Source organism: Chroicocephalus ridibundus, chromosome 1, assembly GCF_963924245.1.
Source record: "Chroicocephalus ridibundus chromosome 1, bChrRid1.1, whole genome shotgun sequence".
NCBI classification, from domain to species: Eukaryota; Metazoa; Chordata; class Aves; order Charadriiformes; family Laridae; genus Chroicocephalus; species Chroicocephalus ridibundus.
In genome coordinates, this window is record NC_086284.1 from 24,674,992 (window position 1) to 24,699,575 (window position 24,584).

The 24,584-nt window shown below is 40.8% G+C and overlaps 1 protein-coding gene across 4 annotated transcripts in view; it reads right to left on the reverse strand.

Moving 5' to 3' along the window:
- Positions 1-24,584, reverse strand: part of ATP8A2 (ATPase phospholipid transporting 8A2) — a 353,486-nt gene that overhangs the window by 258,273 nt on the left and 70,629 nt on the right. For all 4 annotated transcript variants that reach the window (XM_063331450.1, XM_063331475.1, XM_063331458.1 and 1 more), the window contains exons 12-21: positions 22,696-22,823; positions 20,027-20,104; positions 17,870-17,958; positions 17,119-17,163; positions 15,694-15,769; positions 7,909-8,014; positions 6,537-6,619; positions 4,828-4,877; positions 2,636-2,705; positions 767-851 (exon numbers count right to left, since the gene is read on the reverse strand). In XM_063331450.1, the coding sequence (XP_063187520.1) occupies positions 767-851; positions 2,636-2,705; positions 4,828-4,877; positions 6,537-6,619; positions 7,909-8,014; positions 15,694-15,769; positions 17,119-17,163; positions 17,870-17,958; positions 20,027-20,104; positions 22,696-22,823 (810 nt within the window). The remainder of the gene's footprint in view (positions 1-766; positions 852-2,635; positions 2,706-4,827; positions 4,878-6,536; positions 6,620-7,908; positions 8,015-15,693; positions 15,770-17,118; positions 17,164-17,869; positions 17,959-20,026; positions 20,105-22,695; positions 22,824-24,584) is intronic.

Genomic DNA, 24,584 nt, shown 5'->3' on the forward strand with positions numbered 1-24,584 from the left:
GTAGTGTTACACATGCATAATAGAGTGAAGAATAGGGCCCATTAAGTATGAAAACCATTTTATTAGACCACTGACAAAAATTAACATACAGAAGTAATGATTTTTTTTTCTGGCTGAGTCAAGCAGAAAGGAGCGTGTGCCATAAAATACAAAAGTTTCATTACTGGGTATGTGGGAGTCTGCAGAAAAAATATTTATGTTTTAAAAAAAGCTGAATAATGTTTTCAGATTTACGGAAAAACACACTGGTTCGTGGTTTTACTATAATGCAAATATCTCATGCTACTGCAGAACAGGGAACAAAGCCATTGTACTTCCCTGCAAACGGAGGTGCTACATCAGTCAAAGGCCTTAGAGACTATTTCAGATCATCTTTGATGTCTTGGTCTTCCAGGCTTCTCAGCACATTCAGGTTATCACTTTGCTTCATAAAGACAGGGACTTTGTCATCTGACTTTTACACTGGTAAACACATCACTAACTCCAATGTAATTGAGGTATTCTGGGCAATACAACTCACGCTCTTTCCCTACATTAAGGGCACACAGAATCCCATCTTTTCCTTCCAAATTCCAGTTCCCTACTGAAATCACACAGAAGCAGGGCACAAACTTCCTTCAGCTTAAAGTTAACCTAGAGTTGTTAATTTGCTGATTACACACCACTTAATTTATCTTCATGTTATTTGGCACTGCAAAGCTTAGACAATGCAGAACATGCGGCAAGTAATTTGACAAATTGAATTCTCATGACATGTTTCTCTTACCTTCTGTTGCGAAGTACTCAAGATGGCACAGTGTTTGCTCCATATACTGGGAATCTTTTGAAAGCCTCTCAAAAATTACATTATCCTATTAAAACCAAATTCATTACAACAGAGTAAGTCTACATATGAAGTTTCCATTTGTGTATTTACAAGCTCAAGTGAAGTAACCTGAATGGACTTGCTAATATCAGAACCCAAGACTATATTTGCAAGTAACACATTTGGGTTTTAGAGACTCTGGTTTGAGTAAGTAATCTGGATTGTGCCCAGTGGCAGAGATACTGCATCACCTTTAAATAATGGGGACAGAAGTACATTCTGCCCTTCTCTCATCTTTCCATAAAGGGGTCCCCACTATTGGGCAACACAGAATACTCCTTTCTGAATTACTAAGATGATATATTGATTTTCAGAGAATACAAGTGTCTGGTCTTATTCAGTACGCATTGTAGTCCCGTACAGAAGAACTTCTTGCAATCCTCTCTAGAAGAGATTCCCATTGATGTTAAAAATAGAAGGCAGAAACACTGAACAGGTTCGACCACAAAATTGTCTCTGAAATAACCTTCTTCCTGCAGCAACTTCCTTCACCACCAAATCAAAGGGCAATTGGAAAGTCCCTGGTAAGAGCTGCAATCAAAATACAGCACCATCACCTACATCTAGAGTCTCTGGATTTTATTCTGCAACAACTAGAACGAGTTGTTACACACATATGAAATACAGAAACTGTACTTTTGCTCAAACATGTACTCTTAAGCTAAGTAAAGAGGCCTACATCTATGATTGATTAGAGACAAGCATACAAAACAAGTAATTTATGATGGAAGTGACTGGATGGGAGATGACTACCAGAATGTGTAAGAGTCCGTGTAGAACTGGCGGTTAACTTAGAGTTCAGATGAGTGGTGGATGCAGCAGAACACACAAGACAAAACACCAGATTACTGTAATTACTGCAACCCTTTTGCTCTGTTAAGGCATCTGAGCCTGCTCATATGGAAGACAACCGGACATTTTCTACTGCAGACTTTTCTGTTCTCCATCCTTCCAGTGCCACACTCCCAAGAAACAGTGTGAACTCAGGCATAGTATGAGCAACAAGCAGTTGCAGATCTGTGCGGTCCTACTAGGCCTTTGAAATACCTCCTATAACTTTGAAACACCGCACAATGACAGGGGGCTTAATTCACTCCCACCACACCAGCATGAAGCTGACACAACTTTATCAAATCAGGGGAGTTAAACTGAAGCAACAGAGCAGTGCACCCACACCTATACATCAGGACAAATTCCAGTAAATCAGATCCTTACAGAAGTCAGAAATCGTTTTCCCTGTTGCAAAAAGTCAACTCCATAGTTTTCCATTGAAATTAGAACCACTCTCTGGCTGTGGCCAACGCTAGTTTTGCAGCCTTTGTACTTTGGTAAGTTATTGCTCTTGTCAGCGAAGACAGAAGCACAACATGGTGCAAGTCAGGATGACAGATAACAGCAGGTGCAGAGACACAAAAGAGCCAGATCAAGAGACAACCACTTGAGAACAGATTTTTGTATTACAGATTCAGATAACAGCAGTTAGTCTAACTCCTGAACTGCTGTTGCACAGCTGGGTGAAATCCTGCCTTTGCCTAAGTAAAGGGTACTGCTCCCATTAGTTTCAGGATTTCAGGTAGGTAGTAGAAAGCCTAGCAATCCTCCTGCCTGCAAAAGGAGTCAGAGGAGGAATTATGGGTCTCTTAAATCACTTGGCCCTAAACAGAAAGCCAACAGGTATTATGTGCAAGACATGAAATGCCAGCATCAGCCACAGCTGTTGAAACAATAACCAGTAGTGTTAGTTCTCCATTAGGTAGCATAATTACTTACAGCCCCTTTGCAGTAGAGACGTAGTTGTCCTGATGGAGTTCGAACAATCACTGACATTCTCTTCCTGTTACTATTGAAAGAAAAATATTTGTTAACATTAGTCATAGTGATGAAGAGTAAGTCCTGTTCTAGCAGGGAATAGGACACTTAACACATCTGAGATCAGGTGAGGTGTTGTTACTAAAGTAACTTAACAACCCACAATCCTCAACAGCAAGGAGAAGTGTTAAATTGCCCATTTCCAGCTTCAGCCCTATGGCTCCCACTGGCAAGCACTCAACCAGACTTGCACCCAAACGTGAACAAGAATTTGCAAGAGAGCAAGACAGCACAAAAATCCTCTTGAAAGAAGGTGAGTCTCATTTATTGTCAGCTTTTCCTTATTCCTTAAGTAAAATTGTTTTGGGGACTCAGGCTAGAAATTGAATCATTAAGGCTAAATGTGTATTAATTATAGCCTTAACAGACACTGAAATAACTACACACTGACAAGGACAGTTACTTAACTAACACAACAGAGTGCAAAAACATCATAGAAAGGAGACACACATGGTATAGACCAGCCCTTCACCTCCCTAAAAAGTTCTTTCTATTGGTCTAATCAGACCAATATAGTTGGGATTACATAGAACAAAATCAGACCCTCTGAGCAGGGCTGCACATAAAGACAGTCAAGTTTTGAGTAAGTTTCTAAAATAGAGGTAAATAGCACCCTATTGTACCCAAGTGTTTAATAAGGAAAGGTACGTAAGGATTTTTTAAGATAATTTTAGCATTTCACTTATCAACCTCTCCTTTAAAAGGGCCACTGGGAAAAAAAGGTGTAGCGTGTAAGAGGCAGAAGGAAATAAATCAACTCTCACAAGAACCCTAAAGAACTTTATTTTCATGTTCAAAGTTAGTTATCTATAAGTGTAATTCTTCTCCTTAGCTAAAGGCAGACTCAAACATCCTCCTTCCTTATCTCCTTCTCGTGAATATGTACAAATAGATCAGAGTGGAGAACAATCCTCTTCCTCCTCCAAAGTTGCTCAGGGAGCTCTAACACCTTTTCAGGGCTCAAGAGCCATTTGTAAGAAAGTAAACTCTTAGCATGTATGATCAGACAAAACAATCCTTTCCATGACTTTCTTAAGAAAGTCTGGAAGGACAGCAATTGAGCTATGCCCAGAATTTCTGCAGCAAGCTAGTGTCAGTGGGAAACTTCCATGTGCTTTATGAAATCTAATTATAGGCACTGCCTGACTGGTCAAGAGGCAAGTTGCTACACACAGGAAGGAATTAAACCAGTATTTTCTACCAGCACCGCATGTGGGCCACACATACTCCTGTCTATGGATACCACGGAACTGGTCAACTTGTCAGAATCCCTGAAGAATTCCTCTAGCACCTTTTTAAATATTCCCACAAGTAGCCTGTGTAGCTCCGAACAAAAGGGAGAAGTAGTTAAGAGCAATCTTCAAAGGAAGCCAGGACACAAGAAAAGCTGCCTACACGAATATTCCTTAACTTTACTTTTGCATACTCCTATTAGAGTGGAACCAGCCAACTCAAAGAGGGCAGAGAGCAAGACTTCAACAAGAGTAGAACAAACAGCAGAAAAGCCTGCTGACTAGCACCATCCAAACCAACAACTTTATCAACTGACGAAGAGAAGCACCTTTTATGAACTCCCCTAATTTAGGGGCCCAATTCATCACACAAAGCTTCTTGCTACCCATCCAGTGCCCATCCTAGCCTGCCTGACAAATCAGGAGTGCTTACAAGGTTTAGTTTTTCCTAGCTGGAGTGGTTCTTAAGGGCCACGAAGAAGCCCTCCAGCCAGAGATTCTACCTTCTCAAAAACAAGTGGTTTACAGAAGCACTACAGAAGTGCAATCTCAAAGTATGTTCTTGAAGTACACAAGTGACACATCAGGAAATCAATGAGGCCCAGAATGAACTTCCAGGGCAGTGACTTCTCAATAAGCCAACAGAGCTGCAGTGGCAGGGGAGAGCTTCACATTCACATGCCAACAGCTTCTAAGCAGCTCTGTATTACTCCTATATTGAAAACAAAGAGATGGAGGGACAGGACAAAATTAAGAGTTCAGCTTTTCTACTGCGTCAGTGGAATCTTTTTTTGTAGATAACCATTTTTGTAAATGTATTTTCTTTTTCTCCTGCATTTAGCATATGAGAGGAAAACTTACCTGGAAAACTCCAGCACGTTAAGAATCTCAAAAGTTTTTTCTTTTCCCAGCTACAAAAGAAAGCACATACTATTGTAAGTATGACTTGCAGTATATTGTTACATGCATAAACACGATAGTTTGTTAAAGCACTTTTGTTTACACGACCCCGTGTAAATAAATTGTGGTAACAGCTCCCTCTCCTGGTAAAGGGTGATATAGAGACCTATTGAATGAAGGTATTCTAATCTTACTTGAACATCTGAAGTTGTGGCATCTTCTATTTACTATTTTTATGCTATTTCAATGAACTAATATCTTCATCTAGAAGTATAAGCATGCTTTGAAAATTAAGCTGCATATTTACTTCTTAACAGCTATCAAGTGAGAGACATATTATAGACTGTATTATTCCAAGTTAAATTAGACATACCATTAGATTTGGTATTACAATAACCTTTGTCTAAACTGCATTAATATTTGTTTTACTTGAATTCACAAGCACTCGCTATTTTTTGCAGCAAAAAGCGGTTAACTGAGGAGTAATTCCTGTTGCCAACAACTGTTTGCTGGGGTTTAGCATGAGCAACCTGAAAGGAAAAGGTTTTAGAAACGTTTTCCTTGCCATTCCTATTGTATAACAGATGGAAGGAACAGTGAGAGTTACTGGAGTCTCAGAACTCCAGTGGTTAAAGAAAGGGCTGTAACAAAATCTAGCTATAGGTACAAAGTTATGTCCTATGAGGCACATAACAATTCAGCAATATCCCCAGGACCAAAAGCCATCTCCAGCCATGTTACATGTACTGCCACAGGCATAGGCAATGAGGAGAGACAGGATCCTCAGAGTGACAGCTTTTATTGCTGGCTATAGACTGACCATGCTCCCAGCACATTATGTATGATGAGTACAAAACTAGGTCAGGTGGGCCTGCGTCTTCCTGCAGAGCAAAGAAGATCCTAAATAGCTCTGGATGACACTGCTCATCCTAAGCTCTTCCTCTTAAAATAAGCAGCAGTTTTCTGAGTAGTTCTAAGTTTGTGACAAGTCCTAGAGAGATACACATTTTTAAATGCTTAGCTTGGCAGTGTACCAAGAAACTTGAAAGTGAATGCACCTGAGAGGAAGGTCAAAAATAACATCCATTATTCTTAATAAGCACTCCATTATGTATTCCAGAGACAAGGTTCTCATCTTAGTTGCACCTGTGTAAATCTGGAGCCACTTAGTAGCTTAGGCTGCAACTGAATTCAGAATGTGGAGTTTGAGACTGCCTGTGTCAACTCTAATCCATTAACTACACACCCCTGCATACAGAGCTTGGTAAGCAGATAGATCTTCTACAGAAGATTTTACTCAGAAGAAAAATCCCATTTTAATACAGTAAATCAAACATTAGAAGAACAGCAGCCATTAAACATAATAGTCAGAAAATCTCCCAGATCCATGGATTTCCTTCTGATGCGAATGTGCTCATCTGTGCTTCCCAGACAAGGGACAACTGCTGGCGTTTCCCATATAAGCTTACGACTTCCTATTGCCCATGCTACATAGAAGGGCAGAGGACTTTGCATCTAAAAACAGATTAAAACAACTTGTTCCAGTCTGCCAAAGCCTTTTGCATATGGCCTCCTAAAGGCCCTGTAAAGGGAACTCACAAGGACCACACAAGAGACACTTATGCTCTGCATGATCTTGGCAGTCTGTGCCATGCACATCTATTACTTACTGCATCAATGATAACTGAATGCGGAGTCCGTCCTGTGAAGACATAACCAAGTTTTTTTGCTCCTTTCACTAATGCCCCTTCATCTGCCAATACAAGAAAAGCTTAAATTTAATCTGGTACGTAGAAGAGGCCTACAGAAGCCATACTTACATATGCCACACTGCCAAAAACACAGAAGCCCCCTTTCCCCACGTACTCCCACATCTGTAGACCTGTTAGAGTAGCTCTACACACATTTCCACAAGAACATTCACATTGTAGTCCTACAAAGGTCATGTAATATCAGTTACACAAATTTCATACTCAATCTGTATAAAACATCCCCCAACTACTGAGGCATTAAGTCATTGTTGTGGAAAAGACATACTTTTCTACATGAAAAAGGGGAAATACCCATTCCGAAAGCAGGATCAAAGCTGTGTTATTTTAAATTCCTACAACATGCATTTAATCCATTTCCTGCTGTAAAGGCACAAGGTTCAGGTGCTATAGAAATAAGTACAGCATTGCCTTCTGGAGACTGAAGTGGGGAGTGTCGTTACTAGCCCAAATAACCAAGCTGAAACCAGAGCCAACCCCTCTACCTCTAGTATAAGGAGGTTATACAGCCTCATTAAGCAGCAAGCGGCATTAAGCACAACCACTGTACAAGTGAATTTACACCAGCTTAGAGCTGCCTTATATGAGTTTTCACACAACTCTTCAGACACTTTATTAAAACAAAAAGAAATATTGCTGCTTTATTACTTAATACAACACTACAACAGTTCTAGAAATATCCTCAGAAACAGAGACAAATTTGATGGGGGGCAGAGCACTCCTGTTCTGCATTTTGGCCCTGCCTACCTTTCAGTACCACTGTGCTCCCTGAAAGCAGCAAGAAAAGGGTGAAGTGTAGGCCCGAACATGGCCAAGACTCTGCTCTTTGTTGATTTGTGTCATGTACCAGCATCTTGTATCTGCATAAAGCAACATGGGAAGCTACTAGATCAAGAGAAACACTTTGTACTCATGCCAAATAGAACAAGTAACTGTTCATGCAGAAACAATTCAGAACTTCCATAGGTCAGCTCTATATAGGGAAGACAAGTCACTCAAAGTTTTACTTTTGCTCTTCACCCCTGCAGAAAGAGGCCAGAGTAAAAGGGATCATAAGCCTAGTTCTACAGAAACATCATGGACTTAACAGTTTTGTATGAGGCATTCAAAAGCCTGTGCACTGGTGACAGAAGATGCCAGATCTACTGCTATCATGGAGAACATCTTGCTTTTAAAATTAATGACCTTTTAAGAAATTTCTGTACTTCCATCCTTATCCATCCCATTCTACTCCCTCACTCCTTCCCTCCCCAAGAAGACAGCAACAACCAACCTGGAGAGGAGGCCTGGTAGATTATTGTATTTCCTTGTCTCTCAGGAACAACAGTATGACACACAGCCAGCAGAGTGAGGAACTCCTGTATGTGCACAGCTGTGGGCTAGACAGGAGATAAGGAGAGTCAGGTTTAGTATTTTACAGACTGAGGCAGCTGTTCACTAAACTGAAAAGACCTCTTAGGTACCATAGACAAAAAAAATGTTCTGTTCTCTACTTAGACTAGTTGTCTTGGTCCCTGAACATCAATACAGCAGAGTTAAGGGGCAGCACTAACGAACCACAGTGCTAATAATAAAGACCTCACTTAAGCTGCAGAAAGCTGGGAAGGAAGAATATTTCCCCACCCCCTTGAAATATAAATGCATTAGTTTTGTACACCCCATGTTTCATACATCTGCCACAAGAGCTGATGATAAATCAAGCAACAGGTAATACTACTTTGGTAGCTTCCACGACAGCTTTCAACAGATCAACGGTAGCCTCACCAGAATTAAACTCATTGCAACTGCACCCTCAGTGATGAACTGACAGCAGCTGATTAGCCAGTAGAAAGCAACGTCATGTGCTCTTCCGCAAGAATACATCATCCAGCCAAGTAGAAATTTGATCAATGGTCCCTACACATTCAGTATCATGAGAAGACACAATATAGAACATTGACAGACTGCACAGTCCCCAGCAATCCCGAAGTGCTTAAAGAGACACCAGGTCTACAACACAGTAAGATGCTACGGCACTTAAATCACAGGCCTCTGATCAGCAAATTCTGGCAATTGTAGCTGTAGTGACTTGAAATGGAGTCCCCCATCCCATTTCCCCCCCCACTTTCTACCCCTGCCTGTGGCACAGCATTTCCAGCCTCACAGCCCTCAGCTTCCCAGCTCACAACCCAGCATACTAGCTTATCCACACTTCACACAGACCTTTAAGACACTTGACTGAAACAGCTGAAGTGAACACATGTTCCCTTTCACCAACTCTGCTATACCCATAGCATCCACAGTTGGTAGCATCAAAGTCTTAGTCACTGAGCAAACGGCTGCTGTGATGTGAGTCAGACCCGAACTCAGCAGTTCTACCTTTGCAGAAAGCCTTAGCTGACCTTGCGAACTCTGGCAGAATTTTTGCCTATGAAATTATCATCTAGTTTCCAAAGTTTTCATTAGCATAGCATATTTTAAATATACTGTCTTAACAGAGACACTACAAAAGTCAAGAGCATTCCAAGTGCACAAGGTCAGGCCAAAAACCCACTCTTCTAATATTAAAACCAAGATCAGATGGAGAAGAATCTCACAAGATTCTAGTAAAACAGGATCCAAGTTTTTTTAAACAGTTAATTAAATTATGTTTCTACACAATTTATTATGCTAGTGGACACAAGAATACTTCACAACAGGAAAAAAAGCAACAATGTTCAAATGAAACTTTTTCAAGTGAAAACTCCATGCCACCAAAAATCCTGATGTAAGAGACTTGTATTACATGTATTTTTCTAAGAGTATATGCAGTACTACTATCTGAAATGCAGCACACAGTTATTTTATAAAGCTCTTTAATCACATAGAACTAGCGAGACATTAAAGACTCCCACTCAGAGGGACACTTAAAATGCAACTTCTCACAATTAGGCCGGCAGCATTCAAAACTGGCTGTCAGACACGGTAATGCTTCTCCCCCCAGGCCAAACTATGTGACAAAAATATAAGCAAAGTTGTTTTGTTTTTTTTTTTTCATCTCAGGTCCTATTTCAGGGATAAAACCAAAAATAGGGAAAAACTGTTGAGTTTTTGTTTGTTTTTTCAGTATGGTGCACATAACCTACATACTTGTCCAACAAAAAGATGCACTGTCAATAGCAGGGTTTAATTACCAGGAAATAAATGACTATGAAAGCCAGAAAATAACGTCAGCTGGCAAGTGTTGTGTTAAAAAAAAGTAAGCATATCAGAAAAAAGTGTAATAAAGAGACTGAAGATCCAGTACTTATATTCCTGTTGGATTTCATCTACTTAATCATGAATAATTTCAAAATAACTATTTCACACAGGACCTTTATCTTTGCATACTAAAATTTCTGAATTGTATGGTCAAATGCCACTAAAATAACGACAGTTGTAGCTTTTGACATGCTGGAGTGCAGAGGTTGTGTTCAAGAAAATGAAGAGATGGAAATATAATCAGAGAGTAGCATGTGACATGTTAAGTCCACAGTAGATTACTGTTCAAGAGGTGAGTGTTGCTCCATTGCTTCCAGTGAAAGCAATGAAAGTTTTATCTCCATCTCAAAATGCACAGCCTGCCAGATTCTCCTTTCAGCATCCATTGCTGCAGACCTTTGATGTCCTCCTTACATGTGTTATCACCTGGCCCCTTCCATGCTTCCATAGTACATGTTCTATCAGCTGGAAACAACCTGTCTCCAGTAATATCATAGATTTTAATCCTTCCTGCATATCTATTTCTGCTTTCAAACCAGTGATGTAATTTGTTGCTGTCTTGGTATTTTCACAGCTCAGTGTATTACATGGCAATCTTCCAGTTCTACAGCAAGAGATCACCAGAGGACCAGCTTATCACATCAGCTCCTCCACACAGCTGTCATTTGTTTCCTTTCTATATTCTTTCAGCACTGACACAATGTGTGTTGCACTTGCATGAATCAGTACAGAGCATTCAAATTCCTACTTCAGAGCTGTGAACAGAGGACTCATTAATAGCTTCTGTGGTGATACATGCCTTGCACCAGGCCAAGTTTAACCCCAGCATAAGACAGAAGTCCCACAGATTAACTGATTCTGCTTTATTACTTATTTTTCTCTGTATTAAAGCAAGTCTGCCATTTTAGTACTCAAATTCTTACTGATGGTCCCTGAGACATTCCTTGCTTGCTCATTTGTTAAGCTCAGCATTATTTCTTCCCACTCCATTTTTGCCTTCTCTATCTGCAGCAGGAACAAAGTTCCCATAATTCAGTCTCATTGTTTGTCTGTCCACAGGCAGCTCTCATTTTAAGTGCCTTCTCCACGCATTTTTCTCCCTGTGTGTCAACAGCTCTAGGTGAAAGCTACTGCTTCTCTTTCTCTGTGTCTTTTCTAATGATCCATGGAATACCTGGTGATATACCCCCCTGGCTAAACTCACTTTGTATGCTGCACCTACAAGCTGAGAACTACAGACACATTGAGACACAGTCTCATATTTCTGGAAACAAACTCTGGATTGTTATCTACAAAGCATTATCTAAACTGAAAACAAAGTTCCCCTATCTAGAAGGCACAGCATTATCCATCATCAAGCAGTGCACAGACCACTGGTCAGGAAGCTGTATCACAAGTTTTCATCCCCTCGTATTCTCCCTTGTTCAGAGGGAACAAGACACAGTGAAAATTCAGTCTTTCGGGGAGCAAGGTGCACTCTGCAGAGCTACGTATCTGCACATTCGTCACACATGTCCTTATCTGGGCCTCCTCACACTGAAGACAAACTGCATTATTCTAGCCAACTGTTCACAGCCTGATAAAATTACAAGGAAGTTGCATGTGAAGTTATTTATTCATCTCTCCTTTTACTTGTAGCAGTATCAGATCAGTACCCCCATTCACAAAATTTCCAGATGAGTAGGACTGTCAGGTTTTTAAGCAAATGGCCTAGAAATGGCCGATGGGATATTAAGGCACAGTCTAACAACTTGAGCTGGCTACTTTGCCTAGATGTGGCACATTCTGCCAAGGACAGATAGTAAAATACTTATCTACTTTGCTACCAGGGACAGTTATGATTAACTATCCTAAAAAGATGTGAACTTCCTACCCTTTTGTTCCTTAAAATATTTAGGGAACAGTATGAGGATCCAGCCACTGGGCACCTCCAGAACACTGAAGCTGGTAAGGCTGGAGGGGATAGGATATTTCAGGCACAGGCTCAAAGAATGCATTAACCAGCATCTGAGTATCAACGGAGTTAAATACAAGTTTATCTTGTCCAAAGCCACTGAAATGTGACCTATAATTAAAGATACCGGCTTGTACTTGAGCAAAAGAACAGTACTGAAGTCCCATGCACAGTGAAGAAAAGATACTTCTTGTCAAGCTACAACAATTTAATTGAGCTTTAAAAAGATGTTTAGACTGTTTTCCTAGAATCATAGAATCGTTCAGGTTGGAAAAGACCCTTGGGATCATCGAGTCCAACCATCAAGCCCACTCTAGAAAGTTCTCCCCTACACCATATCCCCTAACACCACATCTAAATGACTCAAACACACTCAGGGATGGTGACTCCACCACCTCCCCGGGCAGCCTATTCCAGTGTCTGACCACTCTTTCTGTGAAGAATTTTTTCCTAATGTCCAGTCTAAACCTACCCTGCTGCAGCTTGAACCCATTCCCTCTTGTTCTAATGCTAATCACCTGTGAGAAGAGGTAACTTCAGGCAACAGTTACTTTCTGAACTAAGGCCTCCCAGAGGTTCCCACCACCTGAATGTATTTTCCCCACTAGACTTTAAATTACACTTTTTCATCCCAGTAAGTAGTAATATGCTTTTCTTGTTCTGCTTTCCCTGAGGAATTAAGAATCAGCTGATGTAGCAGGCATTTCAACAAAGCCTGATGGGATACAAGCCTCAGTTCCCACACACTTCATGAAAACAGGCAGACACGTTGGAGAGAGCTAAATGAACACTTTCACTGAGGTAAGAGCTCAACTTGAGCACAAGAGTTACCTGTTCTGCCTGGCCAGCTGCTAACCTACTTGTCACACATACTCACTGAATCAATTCATGCATCTGCAGCTGTACCACATCCTTGCTGCTTCTTGCCCAACTGGTTATTTGGGGGCCAGAGAAGAAAATTCATATGTGAATTGGAATTAGAGGAAGTTTAAAAAGAATCCAGGGAGACGGAGGAGTCTGGGATGAGATCCAAGTTTATCAGTTCTTTCACTTCTTGACTCCTTCCCTGCAATCACTTAATCAGGGTAAAAAATAACCCCACACCAAAGAGGCTTGCATCTCCATGATGAGTTTATTTACAGCACATGTGCAACAGGATAACAGTTGCACAGGATAACTATTAACGCTAGGATAAAGACAGTCTAGCATATTCACCGAACTTCCTTTTAAGCTTTTGGAAATAACTTATCTTTTCTTATTCTAATAGGAGTTTACAGTGTTTTCCCTATAGAAACAAGCCAGCATTATACTCTTGTCTCTGCTGCACAGTTCATCCAACAGAAGCTGTTACAAAGAAAAAGCATAGGCAGACAAACCTAGGTACTTTCTTCCACATTAGAATCCTAGAGAACCCAATAGGGACCTCCACATGTTTTACAAGACAAGTTATTTCTCCTTGGAACGTTTCCTACAGGGCAATAATTCTTTGCCTGTTACTCAAAAGTGGACTTGGCCATCAGTCAGTCCATACACACCAGTGGCCCAGAAGAGCCATGAAATTTAGAGGCAATGCAGGATGCTAAAAATCTTCCTAGCAGATGGAAGACAGTCTCATGAGGACAAGTACATTATTTTTTATTTTCAACCTGGAAAGAAAATTACTTGGCACTGAGACAGCTCTAAACTAAAACTTGGGACCAGATTGAAAAAAATGAAGTCTTCAAGATCAGAGCAATAAGCACTTACTGAGTGTTTGTAAGACAGAGCACACTGACAGCTTCAGCTGCAAAAGGGCAAATGTTTAAAACGAATTTGTTGCCCAGAGTACAGCACCATCTGACCCCACATGGCAGCTTGCACTAGAACACTTCTGTTTTATCACCTCACTTCACTAAATGAGTAGAGACTGTCAGACATCTGTAAATGGCATCCACAGCTATTTACTAGCTATGAAAACTAAGACACTAAGGAGTTTTAGGTAGAAGAAAGCAGTTTATGCACTTTAAATAGCTGATGTAATGCAAAATGCTAGTGGGCTAGAAACACACAATTCTTCCCTCTCCCACTACCCTGGAATCCAGCCTCACCTCACTGATGCAGTTTGACAAATGGATCTGAACGTCCTAAGCAAACTGTCACAGACAGTCCTTGCATTCCTGTGTCTTGTGCTAAATCACCACATGTCAGTGGGTGGCATCCATCCCTCCAGTACTGTCAGGCTTCAAAAGATACCTTTGGCCCAACAAGGTACACCTTATCAGCCAGAACTTTCCCCCATCGATTGTCTGAGGGCCAAGTTCACACAGTGTGCTCAGCCCAAGAGTCAGCTGTGCAATGACAACAATACCTATCTGTTCAAGATGCCAGCTAAAAGGAAACCTGACTCCTAAGTGTTCAGCACGTAACAAAGACTTCTACCTGAGCTGTCTAAACTAAGTGACACCTAAGGAAGCTACCAAAATCCTTTATTTGCCTGCTACAACAGCAAATATTCCTTCTATCGCCCAAAGTAGAAGCTCTATCCAGAGAACATCAAGACATTAGAGATATCCCAAAGTTAAGGAGCCATCTCAAGGCCAGATGAGAAACACCATCTCACAGCCCATTTGATATCTGTCCCTTCTGCTGAGTCTACCAAAACATACCAAAGCACTTTTTTGTATAGATGCCTAAAGCAACAGCCACTGAGGAAAAGCTTAAACAAACTTTATCTGTAGCCTGCACCTAAACCAGTACCCCTCCTTCCAGAATAAGCACCTGAAGTCAGCAGCTGTAGCCGCATATAAACAAGCAGAACACAAAAGAACAGGAGGCAGCCCAAATCTTGGCTGCAAGTGATGTGCAGTGGGAAGTCCTTCCAGTGCAGATGGTTACAAAAGCCACATAGGAAGCCAGTACATTGTCTTGGGAGGGCCACCATCCTGAAGGGTAGAGTACAGGAGCCATCTTCAGGCTCTACCACCCTGAGGAATATGTAGTGACATACAAAGTAATTAAATACTCCTTCAGGCATTTACACCACGCTGCATTTCCACTTCTTAAGTACTGTAAAGAATAACAGAAAGCAAAGTTTTGCTGCACACAGACAGTATGTTCTAACTATATTTTAGATGCTCATACTAAACCAGCCAAGCTACAGAAGTTACACGGTCTACAGAGAGCAGTCAGCTAATTGAGTCTGTCATTTCTATTAGCGCTTGCCAATGCCCAGATCCCCTTCTGTGAGACAGCTTCTGCAGAATAGAAGGGTCATGTTTTTCCACAACCGACTTAGGTGTCTGCTCCCCAGTCACACTTCACAGCTGCATGGTTTCTGAATAAGTAAACACCTGACACTCTCCTAAGGAACAGATCCCTTTAAGATACAACCAGTTAGGCTAAGATTCCTAATCACTAAATCTCAGGCTAAGCTTAAACTTGCAATTAATTCTCTTCTCTTACATCCTTTATGCAATTGGAATTACCAATGTTTGCAGTATTTAAAGCAGGTCCCCACACCAGAGCCACCTTGCAATGCTCTGGATTACTGTTAAAACCAGTATTTTTACAGTATGGATGTCTGAACACTCCAAGTAGTTTTTCTTTTAAAGAATTACAATTTCTACCATCACTTGCTACAAGATACTCTTCTGTATACACTTGCATATACGAGGCTGTTTTATATCTAGCTGGTACCCATATCAATGTCATTGGTTTTTATTCCAGTAGTAAGACAAGTGGGCAGGAAGGGGTTGGGGGAGCTATTTTGTTTCCTTTTTCCCCACTCTGCGCTTGCATCTGTAATTGCATGACACACCCCTAAAGCAGACTTGATCACACAAGTAGATTTGTTTAGTAGGCCTAGAACAGGGTATTTAAGAGACACGATATTCAGAGTAGACTTACATGGTCATTTTCAATGTTTTGCAGCAGTCTTGGGTCATCAAATTCACACGATTCACTGGTGGAAGGAGGTAGCTGGCTGCAGAGCAAGACAAGCATATTCAAACATAACAGTGGCACATTTCCAATCTTACTACTTCATCTATTTTGTTGTGAAATAAAGGAAAAACACAGTAAGATTCCACTGTCCTTAAGAGTATTGTGAAAAGATCATACAACTAATGCACAAAGTGCTGAAAATGAGCATAACTTCTTTAGAATGCCAGCAAGAAACCCAAAATGGTTATGCTTGACTGGGTATTTGAATGCGTCAACAATGTGTATATTGAACATGTATTCAAGTGTCAACACACTTCCTAGGACAGATGTAGTGGAAGCACCTTTTAAGTGTACTTGGAATATATTGATTTCAAGGTGACTTGCTTTTAAGATAGGTCAAAGATCAATATCCCTAAGCTCCCTCTCTAGTCAGCAAGTTCCACTTTGAGTTGATCCCTGGAGGATTTTAAGCTTGACGACTCCAAATTAGTACCTAGAAGAAACTCTTCCACAGAGCTAACTAGAAAAGAAGTGTACAAAAGGAGAAGAGATGGCAATGAAGGAAACAGCAACATATTGGAAGAAAAAGAGGCACCCATAGAAACCACATCTCAGCCAAAGTAGCAACATACCATATCATATCAGCTTCCTAAAAGGTGATCATAAAAACAACACAGACCAGTGGAGAAGCCTAACTTAGTTCATCAGAAAGTGTCTAAAAGCATCCGGCATATACCCGTTTCTTGGGTGGGAACTCACTTCTTACCTGTATTTGCCAAAGACATCAGCCCTCTCTGACTCTTCACCCCTTCCTGTTAATCTGAACATGCTACAGTGACACCTGCATAACACTTCTAGGTTTTCACCCCTTTCTGTAGAATGGGACAGACCCATCACCTCTATTCATTCAATCTTTGAATAAAGAAGAGTGGTTCTCTTGACATGAGACACCTCCATATCAAGCTCTTTCACAGTTTAATTATTAAAACATAGCATTTTAATAGAGAAGTTACTTTTCCTTTCCATGTTTGAACTCTGTGATTGCAAAGAATAACATTCAGTCTCTAGCTAGAAGTAAGGTTACTGTAAAGAAGGTTACTCTTAGCTTGTAACTTGGTTGTCTGCAATTATAAACGAGGATTGCATTAGCATATATCCAAGCCATCCCAGCTACTGCCTATCCCTCACCCCCTTCACCCACCATCTCCCTACACAGAAGAGAACATCCATCCCCACCCACCAGCTCTGTGTTAGGCTCTTGCTGGAAGAGCATTTTACTCAAACACACTGCTCCCTCAGGTTTCTTCCAGTCCCAGATTAGAAAGCAGTCTTTATATAAGTTATCCTTGCTCTGCTATGCAGAACACACACATCTGAGAATATATTTACCTGAAGTCTTCTGATGAACGTTCTCTTTCCAGCTCGGGAAAGTGACTGAGGGGTAGAAAAATGAAAAAAGAACATTTATTCCACTTCACAAATCAAAAAATAGGTAGAAGGCAAAGATCAATGAGTCATCACACATACAAACATATGCTGGAACCATGGGCTCAGCTGTTCATACATTCAAACCAAGTTTTCTGCCTTTTGAGGCATCTAATTTAGCTACCGTGAAATTCAAAGGTTAATTTGCACAGAGATCTTAAGACTACCCACTAAGCAAAGACAGAGATTTAGTACTGAAGATTCAAAAAGCCAAATGCTATGAAATATTGGCATGACTCAAAGAGAACAAAAAACCCAGTAAGTACATATCCCTCCCATGCAAGAAATATTTAACTTTACTACAATTACAGCTACATGGTTGTAATGAAGTCCTGGATCATCTGAAGAATTGCTACCCTTGGGCTTCATCTTCTCTCCGGAAAGGCCAGAGGTTGTTTAGCACTTCTGGTTTAGTTTAAATCACGATCAGATAAGTTAGGAAGCAAGTTTTCTTTACGTCATGTGAAATACTCCCCAGGTTTGCATTTCATAATTTGTGTTGCAGAACACGAAAATGAAAGCTATTAACTGAGACCACAAAGTATACTAAAATACAAATCAAAGAACAGAATGTTCAAATTCTGTTCTGATATAAAACTATGTACCATTAATAAGCACTATTAAGCTACAGAGTTCCTAAAAAAGTCATACCTACCCATATGTCACTCCAGCAATACTACATTTCTTAAAGTTCATGATATTGCACGTTAGAGTACCCGTCTTATCAGAAAACAGGTATTTTACCTGGAAGAAAAAGAAGTCTAATTTTCAACTTGCAAAGTAACAAAACTCAATGTGGAAAACAGATTATCAGGAAAGTTTTGAGACATATGGCTCAAGCGTCAGAGTATTGACTAATGCAAGCTTATTACTGCTTGGTTTGTCTTACTAAAGCTACAGGAAAATATTCAGTGAAGTTATTTAATGGCATAAGTCCTTTTTTATCTTTAAGTGTAGAAAGGCTGAAATAGCAGGTTATCAATTGCAAAGGCTCCAGTGTGGTCAGTACAGATGTACTTGCTTGTGCTGGTTGAACAGTCACCAAATCTTTCAACTGCACTAACATCAAACAACAAGACCGAAAATCAAAACAAAAACTCTTAAAATCGTTGACAAAACATTAAAATTTAACACACTGAAGAAATTCTGTGTTCCAAAAACCACCAGGAATTTGTTTAGGGTTTTCTTCCCCATAAATAGTACCACACAAGGAATATCCTAGATTAAATCCAAGCAGTGTTCTGCAGGCAAATATAAACCTGCTTTTTCTGGTATCCAGTCATGAGCAGTCCTGAAGTGCAAGAGACACAGTCAGCACTGCTCAAGATCATAATCCCTGAATGGAAACCAGTGACTTCCAGCTAGAACTTGGAGATGACTTCAACACAGCAACACAACTTCTTGGAATGTTAAGCAGACTCAAGATTCCCACCTTCAGTTGGCCACAACAGACCAAAATTATTTGCAAGCTAAACTGCACACTGTTTTACCTCTGTACCAGGTAAGATTTTAAACCAGCAACAGGTAGGAAGGGATGGTGCTAACATAGGAGTTGGACAATTTCAAAAGCAGTATATTTTGCTCAGAGCTGCAAAAAGCTTTTCCTCAATATTTGCAATTCAATTCAAGTCAGTGCACTACACTAGTAGTTAAGTGATCCTTTAGCTGTGCACTACGCTGCTTCCCAACACAGCATTGGAAGTGTAGCCTGCGCAAGTTAGATGTCAAAGTGGATACCCAAATATCTGGGTAACTTCAAGCAATTATACTTCTAGCATATAACAATTCTAAAATGCACCTGTGAACAAGTAATTCAGTTAATGAATAAAAAAATTCCACTCTGGTTACATGGAATCACTAGTAAGCCATTTCTGAAAACAATACACGGGCCAACAATATATATTATGCCACATAATATAGTTTACTTTGGCCAAAAACACTACCATAATTTGGAGGTTAATAACCTTACATCAAAACAATTTAAATATAAACAAAATTTTAACAATCCTAAAGAAAAGGACAATCAGCTGTAGCAGGAAGAATATTGACTACCACTCTGTTGAGCAACACATAGTAATTACGTGTTTTACATACATTAACATTGCCTCCAACACTAAATTCACACAAATCATGAAGTTCACGTGGTTCAGTTGCATACCTATGACTTTGATGGTCAAGGAGAGAGCCTAGGATTCCGAATGGTACTACAAAATTCTAATGGCAAAGTTGTGTTTTCCAGTAACCTTGTTTAGGGAAGCCCTTCCATTTTGAAAAAAAAATATCTCATTTGCAGAATTTAAAACAAATCCTATAAAAGACCTACAAGTTAATACACGGGTATCTTTATCTGAAAGGAAAATACAAACGCTTGAAGGAACACAGTCTAAATTAGGACTAGAATTGCATTTTTCTGACTTGCATTTCCTATGAGTTGGTCAGAAACATGAAAAACTAAGAACGCATGCCGAGGCTATTAGCTCGCTCTTCAGCCAAGCTTAGTCCTGTACATTTTGTTCCGCTATAGACAGTCACAACCTCAGAGCATCTCTTCAATACCCTTGAGAAAAAGGTCAGTTTAGAGTGAACATAACAGAGATTCAATTTCCAAGCTTAAAACTGCCTATGGGACCTCAAATTTAACCTTCTGATATCTCATTATTTTACTTGCAAGACTTGGACTCATGAAAATAAAGATATCCCATTAACCTGAGCCACAGGGCAACAGAAGAAAGCAGATTTGTACAGCATTCTCTCATACCTTCTATCTTCCTAAAAGATATCAAACATGACACTTAAGAAAACGTTGTCTTACCTGCCCAAGTTCCTCATTAAGGTTTGAGGTTCTCGCCATTGCAGGTGTATCTGTTTCCGGATAATACATATCTATGTCCTGAAATGAGAGCAAAATTAGACCTATGCCACGCAAATTAAACACTGACGTTTCCAGTCTTCTTTTATTCAGCTGCAACTCAGCTTGACTGATGAAGGTTCTGAGGGCTAGAGACACAAACAGCACCCAAGGCTGAATAGGGGTGCTTCCTTTCCAAAGTATACCTCCATACTACCCATACATGAGAAAAAAACAGATTCAATTACAGGCAATTATCATTTTCTTCATGGCATCTCTAATTTAAGAATTTAGTACAGTAGGAAGAAGTTCCAACAGCCATGCTAATCATAGGTCTTCAGTTACAACGATTGTTGGTGTAACCCATGATTGAACAGACAATTTAAGTGACTCTGAAATCAACTCCCCCTATTACTACATTTAACTGGGAGGGTTAAAAAAAACCCAAACAGCTGCTACATGAACCAAAGCAATTTCTCAGATAAGCTAGTTAAGCACCTCCAATGCATTATAAGCAGCTCAGAACAGAAACATTAGACTGTATTTACTTGAATTTTAGAGAAGCCACTACAACTTTACTGAAAGTCCAAGGATTAGTGCATACTAAGACAAGGTATTCCTCTTGTTTTCATTCAGCTTAAGAGACATCACTACAGTATTTGTGGTCCACAACTGAAGAAAAGCACACTTTAAAGTCAAAGCTTGCAACAAAAGTAATCCCTGTATTCAAGCATGAGGCACCACCAACTCATCTCCATACAGAAATACTATGATTCATACCAGAGGTGACCTTAAGGCTATCCTCGGTATTTAAAAAAAACCCCAAACATAAAAACAAATTAAAAAACCCACACCCTCAAACAAGTCTAGTCTTTCCCTCTGCTGTGGCTGAGAGAAGCTATAAGCTACTGAAGAGTTTTCAAAAGATATTTACTGAACATGAGTCAGCTGAGAAACTTCCTTCAACAAGAAGAGCTGAGCCTTCCTTCTCATCCTGAAAGCCTAAAATATACAAGAGTGATCATTTGCACAGGGGATCTGCCTACAACTAAATCTTTTCATTTCCTGTGGAACACAGAACTAATACAGAATAAATCCTCTGAACTTCTCCCTACCTTTCCTAGAAGTTGTATCCAAAAAGTCATCTGAAAATCTGGTAAAGAGTTCAGAGGGTTCATAAGAGTTCATAAGGGTCAGAAGGAGGATCCAGGGAACTACAGGCCTGTCAGCCTGACCTCGGTACCAGGAAAGATCATGGAAAGGATCATCTCGAGTGAGCTCTCATGGCAAGTGCAGGGCAGCCAAGGGATCAGGGACAGCCAGCATGGGTTTAGGAAGGGGAGGTCCTGCCTAACCAACCTGATCTCTTTCTATGACCATGTGACCCGCCTTCTGGATGCGGGGAAGGCTGTGGACATTGTCTATCTGGACTTTGGTAAGGCCTTTGACACCGTCCCCCACAGCATTCTCCTGCAGAAGCTGGCAAATCATGGCATAGACAAGTGTACTCTCCGCTGGGTTAAAAACTGGCTCGATGGCCGTGCCCAGAGAGTTGTGATTAATGGGATGAAACCCTCTGGCTGCCGGTCACCAGTGGTGTCCCTCAGGGCTCAGTTTTGGGGTTAGTTTTGTTTAATATCTTTATCAATGATCTGGATGAGGGGATTGAGTGCACCCTCAGTAAGTCTGCAGACAACACCAAACTAGGTGGGAGTGTTGATCTGCTTGAGGGTAGGAAGGCTCTACAGAGGGACCTAGACAGGCTGGATCGATGGGCCAAGGCCAACTGCATGAGGTTTAATAAGGCCAAGTGCCGGGTCCTGCATTTCAGTCACAACAACCCCAAGCAACGCTACAGGCTTGGGGAAGAGTGGCTGGAAAGCTGCCCGGCAGAAAAGGACCTGGGGGTGCTGGTGGAAGGCCAGCTTAACATGAGCCAGCAGTGTGCCCAGGTGGCCAAGAGGGCCAGCAGCATTCTGGCTTGTATGAGGAATAGCATGGCCAGCAGCAGCAGGGAAGTGACCGTGCCTCTGTACTTGGCACTGGTGAGGCCTCACCTCGAGTCCTGTGTTCAGTTCTGGGCCCCCCTGTACAAGAGGGACATTGAAGTGCTGGAGCGTGTCCAGAGGAGAGCTACCAGGCTGGTGAGGGGTCTGGAGACCAGGTCATATGAGGAGAGGCTGAGGGAGCTGGGCATGTTTAGCTTGGAGAAGAGGAGGCTGAGGGGAGACCTCATTGCCCTCTACAACTGCCTGAAGGGAGGTTGGAGAGAGGTGGGTGTTGGCCTCTTCTCCCAGGTGAATAATGACAGGACCAGAGGAAATGGTCTGAAGTTGTGGCAGAGGAGGTTTAGGTTAGATATTAGGAGGAATTGCTTTACTGACAGAGTGGTCAGGCACTGGAACAGCCTGCCCAGGGAGGTGGTTGAGTCACCATCCCTAGAGGTGTTTAAGAAACGTCTAGATGTGGCGCTTCAGGGCATGCTCTAGTGGCAGAGATTGTAGGTTGTTTGGTTGGACTCGATGATCTCAAAGGTCCTTTCCAACCATGAAGATTCTATGATTCTGGTTGTTGGTTTTTTTTTAATGTCACTTTCCAAAACTGATATTAATGCATTTATTCTTGTTACTTACCCAATTTATAAAAAGAGCCTGAGTAAACTTGACAACTTCCAGCGTTACCAGAAGGCTGATTGGAATAAGGTTGTTGTACAAGATTATAAATGTCAGCAGATTATATCCAAAGTTGACAGAGAGCATTTCTGTGGACCAAAAGACATAAGACATCAGCAGACAGAAGTCCGAGTGGTACAGTATAGGGGCAATCACCTTTCTGCAGTTGGCCTAATCAGACTTAGTAGTGCTAAAATAATCAGTGAGTGTGTTGAGGCCTAATATAAAGGGCCTTTTTAATATTGATTTCAATACTACATATATAAAACCCCCACAGAACACATGCCTCGATACAGAGCATATTATAACAGATGAACGACAAGACTGGTAAAGCTATATATTAGAGAACAGAACACTTTCTGAACATTTTTTTCTAAACCAATGGTGAGAGGTATGATATTCCAACACTATAACCCAAATTTAGAGATTTATCTGGTATGTCAACTGCCCCAATTAAGAGCCACCAATATCACTAGTAACATAACTTTACCTTTCAGAAAGTGCCTACTTGACTCAGTGAAGCTAGAGAACAAAAAATAAAGACTAAAATTTGTTCTAAAATCTGCCAGCACTGGCAGAATTGAGAAGTTACTCACACTAAAGAAGTCTGAGAACAAGTTTACTGTTAAACAGACACCTAGTAAGTGAACTAAAGCATCCTGCGTAAGCAGAAGAGCTGATATTAATGGTAACAACATTGGGCAATTTGCCCAAACAAATTTATCAGCACAACTGGTCCTCAAGCTAAGGGGAAACATTTATAGACAGCAGGCAGGAATGGACAAGGCCCAGCAGAGACACAGGATGAAGGCTCCGGTTCATGGTGCTGCCCACAGCCTCTGTTTACATCCAAAGTCTCCACATTTGTCTGTTCTTCACTCTTCTTGAAGCTTAGGGAGGCACTTCAGTCAGGGTGCAGAGCACCCAGCACAATGGGGTCACAGCCCACAACTAAGGGGTTTTCCGCATTACAAACAAGTTAGTAAGAAGGCAGGAGAGCAAACTAGGAGGGGACAGAAGCCAGAGAAAGTTGCTGAATCCTAATGAAGATCAGATCCTAATGAATTTTGGACCCAGGCACCCCCTCCAACTGTCCGCACACATGAATTCCATCTCTTGGATCCATTTACAGACAGTAGAAGCACAATTGATATTTGGAAAAGGTTTTTTCCAGTACAGTCTTTATAGAAATTAGACGTTTAACAAAAATTTAGTATCTACCTGCCTAGCCTGAAAATGTGTCTTTCCAATGTGTGGCAGTTACAGATGTGATAGAAATTGTGCATTCAATTTACAAAAAAGCATATATGCAGACTATGTCATCCTAGTTTATTACAGGTTGCACCTGTTTTATATTAGCACAAGTTCAGGAGTTTGTTCTATTCATCTTTTCCAATACCACCACCATCATTGGAAGGCACAAATTTAAGCTTCCTCATTAAAAAGCAAGGGGGAGGGAAGAAACTTTGAAAGTTGTCATTACCACTACAAGAAGACATTACAACTACTGAAAACCAAAGTCAAATATGAGGCACTTCCATACTCTTCCTCTTTAAATTTTTTTCATTACTATCACAATTGCAGTTCTTAAACTGCAGAAGGCATCCTTTGCCATCTGTTTGGCAATCATCAGCAGAAAGACCACGTGCAGTTTGTGAGAATTGTTTTCAGATCTGCATCACAAGATGTTTGTAACAATGCATTTTATAGCTAGCTAATGCAACCCCCTCAAGTCAGAAGTCTACTGGAGAGCAATTTATTTCATCCTTCAGTGTTTGCATAAGGCCCGTCTTTATCTGAACTCATAAATTCAAGGAGTATGAATGAAATCAAATAAAATCCCTTAATAA